At 38.0% G+C, this 15486-nt stretch overlaps 1 protein-coding gene across 1 annotated transcript in view; it reads left to right on the top strand.

Moving 5' to 3' along the window:
* Window positions 1–15084, top strand: part of alg5 (ALG5 dolichyl-phosphate beta-glucosyltransferase) — a 30088-nt gene extending 15004 nt beyond the window's left edge. The window contains exons 4-10 of the mRNA XM_061896817.1: window positions 4030–4098; window positions 8122–8214; window positions 8294–8407; window positions 8473–8532; window positions 8594–8745; window positions 11927–12012; window positions 14882–15084. Of these exons, the coding sequence (XP_061752801.1) occupies window positions 4030–4098; window positions 8122–8214; window positions 8294–8407; window positions 8473–8532; window positions 8594–8745; window positions 11927–12012; window positions 14882–14997 (690 nt within the window). The 3' untranslated portion in view covers window positions 14998–15084. The remainder of the gene's footprint in view (window positions 1–4029; window positions 4099–8121; window positions 8215–8293; window positions 8408–8472; window positions 8533–8593; window positions 8746–11926; window positions 12013–14881) is intronic.
* The last annotated feature ends 402 nt before the right edge of the window (window positions 15085–15486 follow it).

The raw sequence follows: 15486 nt of genomic DNA, 5'->3' as shown, positions 1-15486 counted from the left end.
GGTAAAAATGTGTTTAAAAATCCTAAAATCATTTTTAAGGTTGTATTTTTCCTCTAAAATTGTCTTTCTGAAAGTTATAAAAAAAAAAAAAAGTAAAAAAATAAATGAATTTATTTAAACAAGTGAAGACCAAGTCTTTCAAATATTTTCCTGGATTTTCAAATTCTATTTGAGTTTTGTCTCTCTTAGAATTAAAAATGTCCAGCAAAGCGAGACCAGCTTGCTAGTAAATAAATACAATTTAAAAAATAGAGGCAGCTCAATCAATCAATCAATCAATGTTTACTTATATAGCCCTAAATCACTAGTGTCTCAAAGGGCTGCACAAACCACCACGACATCCTCGGTAGGCCCACATAAGGGCAAGGAAAAACTCACACCCAGTGGGACGTCGGTGACAATGATGACTATGAGAAACCTTGGAGAGGAGGAAAGCAATGCATGTCGAGCGGGTCTAACATGATACTGTGAAAGATCAATCCATAATGGATCCAACACAGTCGCGAGAGTCCAGTCCAAAGCGGATCCAACACAGCAGCGAGAGTCCCGTTCACAGCAGAGCCAGCAGGAAACCATCCCAAGCGGAGGCGGATCAGCAGCGCAGAGATGTCCACCAGCCGATACACAGGCAAGCAGTACATGGCCACCGGATCGGACCGGACCCCCTCCACAAGGGAGAGTGGGACATAGGAGAAAAAGAAAAGAAACGGCAGATCAACTGGTCTAAAAAGGGAGTCTATTTAAAGGCTAGAGTATAAAAATGAGTTTTAAGGTGAGACTTAAATGCTTCTACTGAGGTGGCATCTCAAACTTTTACCGGGAGGGCATTCCTGGTAAGTGCTGCTATTTTTAGAACAGGCCAGCGGGCGACTCATCGGGTCCTTACGGGCACCGCCTTGGTGACCCCTGCACTAACCCATTCATCCCAGTCCGAAATGCTGTCTTGAAGTTGGATCGGAGTGGTCATTTTTGATCCGTTTTGATTGATATAGTTAAGTTTATGAGGCATGAAGTTGAATGTTGCGGACACGTTTGTTACTGGATACTTGTCTTGGAGACTTTGTATATGTAAATAACGTGCAATTATTAGGGTCCGCCCTGCCTATGGCAAAGGACTCCACAGGAGTCCTTTGCCATAGGCAAGGACCCTTTTGAATCTGTAACGTTTTATTATTATTAGGGTCCGCCCTGCCCAAGGACCCTATTGAAACTGCTGTGTTTTATTATTATTCCGCACCTACGCGCTGTAATTTGACCCCCTTAACATGCTTCAAAACTCACCAAATTTGACACACACGTCGGTATAGCAAACCTTCCCAACATATTAAGCAACCAATCCCCCAAAATGAAAATTGCGCTCTAGCGCCCCCTAGGAAAAAAATTACAGACAAAACTGCATGTAACTTCTGTTAGGAATGTCATAGCGACATGAAACCAAAACTCCTATGTAGGTCTGACTTAGACCCAATTTTCATACACTCACTTCTTTCAGCAAAAATCTACAGGAAGTTGGCAAAAACCCATTCAAAACAAAATTTGCGCAAAAAATACAATTTTTGCCTCTTTGAGCTGTAATTTGACCCCCTTAAAATGCTTCAAAACTCACCAAACTTGGCACACACATCAGGACTGGCAGAAATTGCGATCTGACGAAAAAAACAAACCCCAAAACTTAAAATTGCGCTCAAGCGCAATTTTTCAATAAAACACTGAAAAAACTGCTCCTAGGAAGAAAACACAGACAAAATTGCTTGTAACTTTCGGTAGGAAGGTCGGAGAGACATGAAACTAAAACCTCTATGTAGGTCTCACTTAGACCTACATTTTAATAATTGACATCCTTCAGCAAAAATAAACAAGAAGTTCAAAATTACCCCTTCAAAATAAAAGTTTTATAAACACCCGTCACCTTTTTTCAAACGTTATCTCCTCTGAGCGCGTTTGTCGTTTCGGCTTCAAACTCGCACAGGAGAGAGTTTGAACCCTTTTGATTAAAAGTTATCGAAAGAGTTTTGATAAGTTCTCCGGTTTGGATTTTACGCGCCTTCAAAAAACCCCTGTGGAAATTTTTCTAAAAAATGTAATTTTTGCCTCTTTGAGCTGTAATTTGACCACCTTAAAATGCTTCAAAGTGCAAGTTAAAGCTCTACTATGCCAAGCGAAAGCTATTTATCAACAACATCCAGAAACGCCAATCTATAATTTGACCACCTTGACATGCTTCAAAACTCACCCAATTTTACACACACATCAGGACTGGCGAAAATTGCCATCTAATAAAAAACCAAACCCCTAAAGTCAAAATTGCGCTCTAGCGCCCCCTAGGAAAAACCCCTGACAAAACTGCTTGTAACGTCTGTTATGAATGTCGTACAGACATGAAACAAAAACCTCTATGTAGGTCTGACTAAGATCAGGGCTTGAGAAGCGGTGGCAGCAAACAAAGGCGGACCCGACCAACGCTGCTTGCAGCTTTAATTCTTATTATTATTCTTTATTATTCCGCACCGTCGCGCCCCAATTTCACCCCCTTAACATGCTTCAAAACTCACCAAAGTTGACACACACGTCGGTCTACCGTGACACCACAACATATTAAGCAACCAAACCCCAAAAATGAAAATTGCGCTCTAGCGCCCCCTAAAAGGAAACAAAAAACAGACTGCTTGTAACTTCCGTTAGGAATGTCGTAGAGACATGAAACAAAAACCTCTGTGTAGGTCTAACTTAGACCTACATTTCCAATAAAAAACGTCTGTACCCAAAATCAACAGAAATTTTGCAAAAACTCATTCAAAGCAAAATTTTTGCAAAAAATGCTATTTTTGCCTCTTTGAGCTGTAATTTGACCCCCTTAAAATGCTTCAAAACTTGGCAGACACATCAGGACTGGCAGAATTTGCGATCTAATGAAAAAAAAAAATTAATAAAATTCAAAAATTGCGCTAATTTTGAATAAAACACAGAAAAAACTGCTCCTAGGAAGAGAAAACAGACAAAACTGCTTGTCGGAAAGACATGAAACAAAAACTTCTATGTAGGTCTCACTTAGATCTACATTTAGATAATTGACATCCTTCGGCCAAAATCAACAGGAAGTTAAAAATTACCCCTTCAAAATAAAAGTTTTGTAAAAACCCGTCACCTTTTTCAAATCGAAACTCCTCCCAGTGCGTTTGTTGTTTCGGCTTCAAACTCGCACAGGAGAGAGATTAAACCCGACTGTCGAACAAAGTTTTGATTACTGCTCCGGTTTGGATTTTACGCGCCTTCAAAAAAACCCTGCGCAAAGTTTCCTAAAAAATTTCTTTTTTGCCTCTTTAAACTGTAATTTGACCCCCTTAAAATGCTTCAAAGTGCTAGTTAAAGCTCTACTATACAAAGCAAAAGCCATTTATCAACAACATCCAGAATCGCCGATCTATATTTTCACCCCCTTAACATGCTTCAAAACTCACCAAATTTTACACACATATAAGGACTGGCAAAAACTGCCATCTAATAAAAAACCAAACCCCAAAAATCTAAATTGCGCTTAGCGCCCCCTTGGAAAAAACCCAGACAAAACTGCATGTAACTTCTGTTAGAAATGTCGTAGAGACATGAAACAAAAACCTCTATGTTGGTCTGACTTAGACCAGGGCCTGAGTAGCGGCGGCAGCGGCCAAAGGCGGACCCGACCAACGCTGCTTGCAGCTTTAATAATTATTTGATGCTTGTTTATATTGACAAATGTGATGTTTTACACTGCAATATTGTTCTATTATTAATCTGCATGTCTCGCTTGCGTGCTATTGTGTGCTTAGCTGTGGTGTAGCTGCTCGCTCTTACTAGCTTATAGCCTACAATGCAAGCTCTTATAATCTGATACTTGTGTTGAGTTTTCTGCCGATATCAGATGCATGACCGTATCAGGACAGGCCTAATGATGTCATTCATAGAAAATAAATGGGGCCTTTTGGCCTCTGTGGTGTTGTTCTTCCAATCATCCAGCAGGGGGCAGCATTGAATGTTTGTGTTTTTTTGCAGAGAAAACAAGCTGCCTTCACTTACGAGATCATCGTGGTGGACGACGGCAGCAAAGACAAAACCACCGAGGTAATAACTTTATGATTTATTGTTTTTTGAGCGAGTTCAATTTGTGACTTCATCCCGAATTGTGAATTTGGCGAACTTATTTTTGTACAAACCCCGTTTCCATATGAGTTGGGAAATGGTGTTACATGTAAATATAAACCAAATTGCAAATCATTTTCAAGCCATATTCAGTTGAATATGCTACAAAGACAACATATTTGATGTTCAAACTCATCAACTTTTGTTTTTTTTTTGTTCCAAATAATCATTAACTTTAGAATTTAATGCCAGCAACACGTGACAAAGAAGTTGGGAAAGGTGGCAATAAATACTGATGAAGTTGACGAATGCTCATCAAACACTTATTTGGAACATCCCACAGGTGTGCAGGCTAATTGGGAACAGGTGGGTGCCATGATTGGGTATAAAAGCAGCTTCCCAAAAAAATCACAAGAAAGGATGGGGCGAGGGTCACCACTTTGTAAGCAAATCGTCGAACAGTTTTAGGACTTTTCTCAACGAGCTATTGCAAGGAATTTAGGGATTTTACCATCTACGGTCCGTAAAATCATCAAAAAAGTTAAGAGAATCTGGAGAAATCCCTGCAAGTGAGCGATGATATTACGGAATTTTGACCCCTGCATTGAAAACGGACATCGGTGTGTAAAGGAGATCACCACATGGGCTCAGGAACACTTCATAAAACCACTGTCAGTAACTACAGCTGGTCGCTACATCTGTAAGTGCAAGTTAAAACTCTACTATGCAAAGTGGAAAGGTGTTCTGTGGTATGACGAGTCCACATTTCAAATTATATTTGGAAACTGTGGACGTGGTGTCCTTCGGAACAAAGAGTAAAATAACCATCTGGATTGTTATAGGCGCAAAGTTGAAAAGCCAGCATGTGTGATGGTATGGGGGTGCATTAGTGCCCAAGGCATGGGTAACTTACACATCTGTGAAGGCACCTTTAATGCTGAAAGGTACATACAGGTTTTGGAGCAACATATGTTGTCATCCAAGCAACGTTATCATGGACGCCCCTGCTTATTTCAGCAAGACAAGTGTTACAACGGCGTGGCTTCGTAAAAAAAGAGAGTGGGTACTTTCCTGGCCCGCCTGCAGTCCATACTTGTTTCCCATGGAAAATGTGTGGCAAATTATGAAGCGTAAAATACGACAAAGAGACCCCAGACTGTTGAAGGACCGAAGCTACACATAAAAAGAAAATTAGAAAAGAATTCCACTTTCAAAGCTTCAACAATTAGTTTCCTCAGTTCCCAAACGTTTATTGAGTGTTGTTAAAAGAAAAGGTGATGTAACACAGTGGTGAACATGCCCTTTCCCAATTTCTTTGTCACGTGTTGCAGCCATGAAATTCTAAGTTAATTATTATTTGCACAAAAAAATAAAGTTTATGAGTTTGAACATCAAATATGTTGTCTTTGTAGCATATTCAACTGAATATGGCTTGAAAAGGATTTGCAAATCATTGTATTCTGTTTATATTTACATCTAACACAATTTCCCAACTCATATGGAAACGGGGTTTGTACATCAAAGTATGCTGATTGTTGCATTGAATAAAAGTATGTGTGCAAAATATGTATGTTTAACTATTCAGTTTGTTAAAATACAGTCTTTTAATTCAGTGTGAAAATTTAAGGTAAAAAATCATTGTGAAAAAATTCAAGACTGACTTCCAGGAAGTTAGGACTGAAGCAATCAATTTTTTTTCTGCACTAAATGTTTATTTTTTTACACTAAATTTTTCAACACTGCCTTGTTTTTTTTACACTGAAATTTTCAACTTTGCATTTTGCTACACTGAATTGTTTTCACAAAATAATTTTCTACATTGCATTTTTTCCACGTTGAATTGTTTTTATACTGATTTTTTTTATACACTGATTTTTTTATGCTGCATTTTTCAACACTGCATTTTTTTACACTGAATTTTTCTAGAGAATTGTTTTTACACTGAATTTTTCTAGAGAATTGTTTTTACACTGAATTTTGCAACACTGCATTTTTTACACTGAATGGTTTTTACAAATATTTTTTCTACACTGCATTATTTTCACACTGATTTTTTTTTTTTACATTGAAGTGCATTTACATAGAATTTTTTTATACAGTGATTTTTTTTACATTGAATTTTTCAACACTTTTTTTTTTACACTGAATTTTTCTACAGTGAATTTCTTTTACACTGAATTTATTAACACCACGTTTTTTATACTGAATTGTTTTCACACTGAATTTTTTTTAACCTGGATTTTTTTTTTTACACTGAAATTTTCTGCACTGAATTTTTTACACTGATTTTATTTATTTTTGTTTTTGTTTTTTTGCACCAAATAATTTATACACTTTTTTACACTGAATTTTTCTACGGTGAATTGCTTTTAAGTGAATTTTTTATACATTAATTTTTTTTACAGTGAATTTTTCCGAACTGGATTCTTTTTACCCTGGATTATTTTTTACACTGAAATTTTCTGCACTGAATTTTTTACACTGATTTTATTTATTTTTGTTTTTGTCCTTTTGCACAGAATTATTTATACACACAGTTTTTTACACTGAATTTTTCTACAGTGAATTTATTTTACACTGAATTTTTCAACACCGCGTTTTGCTACACTGAATTGTTTTTACAAAGGTTTTTTCTCCACTGCATTTTTTTTTTACACTGAATTGTTTTTACGTTAAAGTTTTTATAAAATTCTTTACAGTTAATTTTTCTGAACTGGATTTTTTTTACCATGGATTTTTTTTTTTTTACATTGAAATTTTCTGCACTGCATTTTTTACACTGATTTAATTATTTTTTACGCTTTTTTTAATTTTTTAATTTTTATTTTATAATTTTTTTTATCACCAAATTATTTTTACACTCTTTTTTTTTTTTTTTTACACAAAATTTTTCTACGGTGAATTGCTTTTACACTGAATTTTTTTATACATAATTTTTTTTACAGTACATTTTTCTGAACTGTTTTTTTTTTTTTAATCTGGATTTTTTTTTTTACACAAATTTTCTGCACTTAATTTTTCACGCTTTAATTTTTTTTGCGATTTTTTTTCTTTTTTTTTTGGCACTGAATTTATAACACTTTTTTTCACACTGAATTTTTCTACAGTGAATTTGTTTTACACTTAATTTTTCTATACCGCATTGTGCTACACTTAATTGTTTTTACAAATAATTTTTGTACACTGGATTTTTTTTTACACTGAACTCTTTTTACACTGAATTTTTTTTTTTACAGTGAATTTTTCTAAACTGAATTTTTTTTTTTTTTACACTGAAATTTTTTCTGCACTGAATTTTTTACACTGATTTTATTTTATTTTTTTCAGTTTTATTTTTTGCACCGAATTATTTATACACAATTTGTTTTACTTTGAATTTTTCTACAGTGAATTTCTCTTAAACTGACTTTTTTTAACACTGTATCTTGCTACACTGAATTGTTTTTACAATTTTTTTTTTTTCTACACTGCATTTTTTTTTTTTTACACTAAATTTTTTTTCACAGAGAATTTTTCTGAACTGAATTTTTTACACATATTTATTTGCAATTAATTATTTATACACACTTTATTTTACACTGATTTTTCTATGGTGAATTGCTCTTACACTGAATGTTTCAACACTTTCTACACTGACTTGTTGTTCCATTGAATTTTTCAGTACTGCATTTTTATACACTGAATTGCTTTTACACGGAAAGTTTCAACACTGAATTTTTTTTAATCCACTGATTTTTTTTGATTTTTTACCCTGAATATTTCAACACTGCATTTTTTTTGCACTGAATTTATTTATACGCTCATTTTGTTACACACTGAAATTAGCTAAAACAAATATTCAACAAAATTTTATTCCGTTTACTAACTTCAAACGCAAAAACTTCATTTCCATAAAATCAGTGTCCCAAACAGAGTTTTGGTGATAGAGACACAAATGAACAAAAATGACATTTGCAGAAGTTTCTTTGATCTCCTAACTTCCCCTCGTCCTTGTGCGACCACCAGGTGGCGTCACGCTACACCAAGAAGTACGGCGCTGACAAAGTCCGCGTTCTGACGCTGGTGAAGAACCGCGGCAAAGGCGGCGCCGTGCGAATGGTAAAACGTTAGCACGATCCATTAGCATCACGATGCTAATGCTAACTTACTTTTTTTTTTTTTTTTTTTTTTTGCTTAGGGAACTCTGAGCTGCAGGGGGCGCCTCATTCTGATGGCGGACGCGGACGGAGCGACAAAGTTCTCAGATGTGGAGAAGTTGGAGGCGGGGCTTAAGGAGATTAGTCCAGAACCGGTATGCTTGTGTTGTTGCGTGACCTCGTCTGGTCCGTGGTTATTTTGAGTTTGTTCCACTTCCAGGACGCCATGGTCATCTCCTGCGGCTCCAGAGCTCACCTGGAGCAGGAGGCCGTCGCCCAGGTAACCGCCGAGCGCCCGCCGGCCATCCGGTCTCGTCTTTAACCCGGCTTGTGTGCCGCAGCGCTCCGTCTTCCGCACTTTCCTGATGTACGGCTTCCACTTCCTGGTGTGGTTCTTCTGCGTGCGAGGCATCCGCGACACGCAGTGCGGCTTCAAGCTCTTCACGCGCCAGGCGGCGCTCAGGACCTTCTCCTCGCTGCACGTGGAGCGCTGGTAAGGAACAGGAAGTCGTGCCGAACACGCCGAGTTGATCAATTTTTTTTCCCCCACTGACGTATGCACAAAAAATCAAAGCATGTGACCATTTTTTTATATTTTTATTTCATTAAAACAGTGATGACATTTATTACACAGACAAGAAGCAAGGAATCAAACAGAGACAGGATTCAATTTAGCTCAATGAGGAGACACCTGTAGACCTGTACTCTTGTGCAATGTCGTCCCTCGTTCTGACGAAAGGATCAATCAATCAATCAATGTTTACTTATATAGCCCTGAATCACAAGTGTCTCAAAGGGCTGCACAAACCACAACGACATCTTCGGTAGGCCCACATAAGGGCAAGGAAAAACTCACACCCAGTGGGACGTCGGTGACAGTGACAATGATGACTAGGAGAAACCTCGGGGACCGAAAGCAATGGACGTCGAGCGGGTCTAACGTGATTTTGTGAAAGTCCAATCCATAGTGGACCTAACATAACGGTGAGAGTCCAGTCCAAAGTGGATCCAATATAGTAGAGAGAGTCCCGTCCATAGTGGATCCAACATAATAGTGAGAGTCCAGTCCATAGTGGATCTAACATAATAGTGAGAGTCCAGTCCATAGTGGATCTAACATAATAGTGAGAGTCCAGTCCATAGTGGATCTAACATAATAGTGAGAGTCCAGTCCATAGTGGATCTAACATAATAGTGAGAGTCCAGTCCATAGTGGATCTAACATAATAGTGAGAGTCCAGTCCAAAGTGGATCTAACATAATAGTGAGAGTCCAGTCCATAGTGGATCTAACATAATAGTGAGAGTCCAGTCCATTGTGGATCTAACATAACAGTGAGAGTCCAGTCCAAAGTGGATCCAATATAGTAGAGAGAGTCCCGTCCATAGTGGATCTAACATAATAGTGAGAGTCCAGTCCATAGTGGATCTAACATAATAGTGAGAGTCCAGTCCATAGTGGATCTAACATAATAGTGAGAGTCCAGTCCATAGTGGATCTAACATAATAGTGAGAGTCCAGTCCATAGTGGATCTAACATAATAGTGAGAGTCCAGTCCATAGTGGATCTAACATGATAGTGAGAGTCCAGTCCATAGTGGATCCAACATAATAGTGAGAGTCCAGTCCATAGTGGATGTAATTTAATAGTGAGAGTCCAGTCCATAGTGGATCTAACATAATAGTGAGAGTCCAGTCCATAGTGGATCTAACATAATAGTGAGAGTCCAGTCCATAGTGGATGTAATTTAATAGTGAGAGTCCAGTCCGCAGTGGATCTAACATAATAGCGAGAGTCCAGTCCATAGTGGATCTAACATAATAGTGAGAGTCCAGTCCATAGTGGATCTAACATAATAATGAGAGTCCAGTCCATAGTGGATCTAACATAATAGTGAGAGTCCAGTCCATAGTGGATCTAACATAATAGTGAGAGTCCAGTCCATAGTGGATCTAACATAATAATGAGAGTCCAGTCCATAGTGGATCTAACATAATAGTGAGAGTCCAGTCCATAGTGGATGTAATTTAATAGTGAGAGTCCAGTCCATAGTGGATCTAACATAATAGTGAGAGTCCAGTCCATAGTGGATCTAACATAATAGTGAGAGTCCAGTCCATAGTGGATGTAATTTAATAGTGAGAGTCCAGTCCGCAGTGGATCTAACATAATAGCGAGAGTCCAGTCCAAAGTGGATCCAATATAGTAGAGAGAGTCCAGTCCAAAGTGGATCTAACATAATAGTGAGAGTCCAGTCCATAGTGGATCTAACATAATAGTGAGAGTCCAGTCCATAGTGGATCTAACATGATAGTGAGAGTCCAGTCCATAGTGGATCCAACATAATAGTGAGAGTCCAGTCCATAGTGGATGTAATTTAATAGTGAGAGTCCAGTCCATAGTGGATCTAACATAATAGTGAGAGTCCAGTCCATAGTGGATCTAACATAATAGTGAGAGTCCAGTCCATAGTGGATGTAATTTAATAGTGAGAGTCCAGTCCGCAGTGGATCTAACATAATAGCGAGAGTCCAGTCCATAGTGGATCTAACATAATAGTGAGAGTCCAGTCCATAGTGGATCTAACATAATAATGAGAGTCCAGTCCATAGTGGATCTAACATAATAGTGAGAGTCCAGTCCATAGTGGATCTAACATAATAGTGAGAGTCCAGTCCATAGTGGATCTAACATAATAATGAGAGTCCAGTCCATAGTGGATCTAACATAATAGTGAGAGTCCAGTCCATAGTGGATCTAACATAACAGTGAGAGTCCAGTCCATAGTGGATCTAACATAATAGTGGGAGTCCAGTCCATAGTGGATCTAACATAATAGTGAGAGTCCAGTCCATAGTGGATCCAACATAATAGTGAGAGTCCAGTCCATAGTGGATCTAACATAATACTGAGAGTCCAGTCCATAGTGGATCTAACATAATAGTGTGAGTCCAGTCCATAGTGGATCTAACATAATAATGAGAGTCCAGTCCATAGTGGATCTAACATAATAGTGAGAGTCCAGTCCATAGTGGATCCAACATAATAGCGAGAGTCCAGTCCATAGTGGATCTAACATAATAGCGAGAGTCCAGTCCATAGTGGATCTAACATAATAGCGAGAGTCCAGTCCATAGTGGATCTAACATAATAGTGAGAGTCCAGTCCATAGTGGATCCAACATAATAGTGAGAGTCCAGTCCATAGTGGATCTAACATAATAGCGAGAGTCCAGTCCATAGTGGATCTAACATAATAGCGAGAGTCCAGTCCATAGTGGATCTAACATAATAGTGAGAGTCCAGTCCATAGTGGATCTAACATAATAGTGAGAGTCCAGTCCATAGTGGATCTAACATAATAGTGAGAGTCCAGTCCATAGTGGATCTAACATAACAGTGAGAGTCCAGTCCAAAGTGGATCCAATATAGTAGAGAGAGTCCCGTCCATAGTGGAGCCAGCAGGAAACCATCCCAAGGATCAGCAGCGCACAGATGTCCCCAGACCGATACACAAGTGAGCGGTCCATTCTGGGTCCAGAATCTGGACCCCCCACCTCAGGATTGCACACCTCCTCTTTTATTTGGACTTTCCCAACTGTTTCGAAGGGTCAGGGGGTCATAAACAGCCGATATGAAGTCATTTTTTTATGTTTGATGACGTTTTTTGTCAGGGCTTTCGACGTGGAGCTGCTGTACATCGCCCAGCGCTTCCACATCCCCCTCGCCGAGGTGGCCGTCAACTGGACCGAGGTGGAAGGTAAACACTCACCACACCTTCCATACAACCTTTTTGAAAGCAAGAGCTACTTCTTGGGTACTGATTAATGCCAAGGGCTACCAGTTTGATACACACTTCAATAAATTGCCAGAAATAGCCAATTTGCTCAATTTACCTTTAATAAATAAATCTATAGATATAAAAAAATGGGTATTTCTGTCTGTCATTCCGTCGTACATTTTTTTCCTTTTACGGAAGGTTTTTTGTAGAGAATAAATGATTAAAAAAAAAGACTTAATTGAACGGTTTAAAAGAGAAACAGGAAAAAAATTAAATTTTTGAAACATAGTTTATCTTCAATTTCGGCTCTTTAAAATTCCAAATTCAACCGAAAAAAATGAAGAGAAAAACTAGCTAATTCGAATCTTTTTGAAATCATTAAAAAATAATTTATGGAACATTTTTAGTAAATTTTCCTGATTAAGATTAATTTTTAGAATTTTGATGACATGTTTGAAATGTGTTAAAATCCAATCTGCACTTTGTTAGAATATATAACAAATTGGACCAAGCTATATTTCTAACAAAGACAAATCATTATTTCTTCTAGATTTTCCAGAAGAAAAATTGTAACCGAAATTCAAAAGACTTTGAAATAAGATTTAAATTGGATTCTACAGATTTTTCTAGATTTGCCAGAATATTTTTTTTGAATTTTAATCATAATAAGTTTGAAGAAATATTTCACAAATATTCTTCGTCGAAAAAACAGAAGCTAAAATGAAGAATTAAATTAAAATCTATTTATTATTCTTTACGATAAAAAAAAAAATAATTGAACATTGATTTAAATTGTCAGGAAAGAAGAGGAAGGAATTTAAAAGGTAAAAAGGTATATGTGTTTAAAAATCCTAAAATCATTTTTAAGGTTGTATTTTTTCTCTAAAATTGTGAAAGTTATAAGAAGCAAAGTAAAAAAAATAAATGAATTTATTTAAACAAGTGAAGACCAAGTCTTTAAAATATTTTCTTCGATTTTCAAATTCTATTTGAGTTTTGTCCCTCTTAGAATGAAAAATGTCCAGCAAAGCGAGACCAGCTTGCTAGTAAATAAATACAATTTAAAAAATTGAGGCAGCTCACTGGTAAGTGCTGCTATTTGAGCTATTTTTAGAACAGGCCAGCGGGCGACTCAAAAAGGCGGCGGTATAATAATAATAAAACCTTAGAAATACAATAGGGTCCAATGTCCCAAAGGGACTCAAAATTGTGCTCTAGCGCCCCCTAGGAAAAAAACACAGACAAAACTGCTTGTAACTTCCTTTAGGAATGACGTAGAGACATGAAACAAAAACCTCTATTTAGGTCTGACTTCGACTTTTGTTCTGAAGGGGTAATTGCCAATTTCCTGTTGATTTTTGCTGAAGGATGTCAATGAATGAAATGTAGGTCTAAGTGAGACCTACATAGAGGTTTTTGTTTCATATCTTTATGACATTCCTACCGAAAATTACAAGCAGTTTTGTCTGTTTTCTCTTCCTAGGAGCAGTTTTGCCAGTGTTTTATTCCTAGGGGGCGCTAGAGTGCAATTTTGAGTTGTTTTTTTTTTTATTTGTTTTTTATTATATCGCTATGTTTGCCAGTCCTGATGTGTGTGTCCAGTTTGGTGAGTTTTGAAACATTTTAAGGGGGCCAAATGACAGCTCAAAGAGGCAAAAATGACATTTTTTAGGATACTTTTGTTTTGAAGGGTTTTTTTGCCAACTTCCTGTTGATTTTTGCAGAAGGGTGTCAATGAATGAAATGTAGGTCTAAGTGAGACCTACATAGAGGTTTTTGTTTCATGTCTTTATGACATTCCTACTGAAAGCAGTTTTGTCTGTGTTTTCTTCCTAGGAGCAGTTTTGCCAGTGTTTTATTCCTAGGGGGCGCTAGAGATTTTTGAAGCATTTTAAGGGGGTCAAATGACAGCTCAAAGAGGCAAAAATTACATTTTTTTTAGGAAACTTTTGTTTTGAAGGGGTTTTTGCCAATTTCCTGTTGATTTTGGCAGAAGGGTGTCAATGAATGAAATGTAGGTCTAAGTGAGACCTACATAGAGGTTTTTGTTTCATGTCTTTATGACATTCCTACCGAAAATTACAAGCAGTTTTGTCTGTGTTTTCTTTCTAGGAGCAGTTTTGCCAGTGTTTTATTCCTAGGGGGCGCTAGAGCGCAATTTTGAGTTTTTTTTTTTTTTTTTTATTATATCGCAATGTTCGCCAGTCCTGATGTGTGTGTCCAGTTTGGTGAGTTTTGTAGCATTTTAAGGGGGTCAGATTACAGCTCAAAGAGGCAAAAATGACATTTTTTTTTAGGAAACCTTTGTTTTGGAGGGGTTTTTGCCAACTTCCTGTTGATTTTTGCAGAAGGGTGTCAATGAATGAAATGTAGGTCTAAGTGAGACCTACATAGAGGTTTTTGTTTCATGTCTTTATGACATTCCTACCGAAAGCAGTTTTGTCTGTGTTTTCTTCCTAGGAGCAGTTTTGCCAGTTTTTTATTCCTAGGGGGCGCTAGAGATTTTTGAAGCATTTTAAGGGGGTCAAATTCCAGCTCAAAGAGGCGGCGGTATAATAATAATAATAATAAAACCTTAATAGGTCCTTTCTCCCAAAGGGACATTCGGTTCCTACTGAGCTAAAAGGAGGTGGGTAGAGTGTCTTGCCCAAGGACACAACGGCAGGGACTAGGATGGCGGAAGCGGGGATTGAACCGGGAACCCTCAAGTTGCTGGCACGGCCACTCTGTACCAATTGAGCTATACCGCCCAAACTTACTGTATTAACACTGGGATCGGTAGCTTAAAACACCTTATAACGGGACTGGCTGACCTAACCTGCGCCCCTCCCCCCCCCCCCCCCGTCAGGATCCAAGCTGGTCCCGTTTTGGAGCTGGCTCCAGATGGGCCGAGACCTGGTCTTCATCCGCCTGCGCTACCTGACGGGCGCCTGGACGCTCGGCCCGCCGCTCAAGGCTGAGTAGTCGCTCCACTGGGGGCGCTGCTACACACAAACCTACTTTACCCATCAAGTTTGTTACTGAAAAATATTAAAGTGACCAAACAACAAACATGTTTGCTAATATTTGGATCAAAAACAGAAGATTATTAATAATAATAAAATTTTTTAAAAAAAGATTGCTTTTATTGTGTCAGGTAAGTACTTCTTTTAGATCGACTTCCGGTCTGGACTACGCCCACTTCATTAGGTACACCTGCCGGAACTACTTCGACAAATCGTGTTTCTGGTGAGTTGTTTTTGTTACATTATAGCGCACTACTTTGTGGACGTTACGCACGTTTCTGTCTCTCTATCTTTCTCCCCGCGGCGGGTCTGGAAGGAGGAGGAGGAAGAAGAGGAGGAGAAGAAGGAGGAGGAGGAGAATGACTTTCGCGGCAGTTGCTGTAAAAGTGAAAATGTCAAACTCGCAGACTGACTGTCGCCAGCGGGATTGCGTCATTAAGCGGACCTG

Source organism: Nerophis ophidion, linkage group LG04 (assembly GCF_033978795.1).
Source record: "Nerophis ophidion isolate RoL-2023_Sa linkage group LG04, RoL_Noph_v1.0, whole genome shotgun sequence".
NCBI classification, from domain to species: domain Eukaryota; kingdom Metazoa; phylum Chordata; class Actinopteri; order Syngnathiformes; family Syngnathidae; genus Nerophis; species Nerophis ophidion.
The sequence above is the reverse complement of the archived record's forward strand: the minus strand, read 5'-3'. Positions and strand labels throughout refer to the sequence as shown.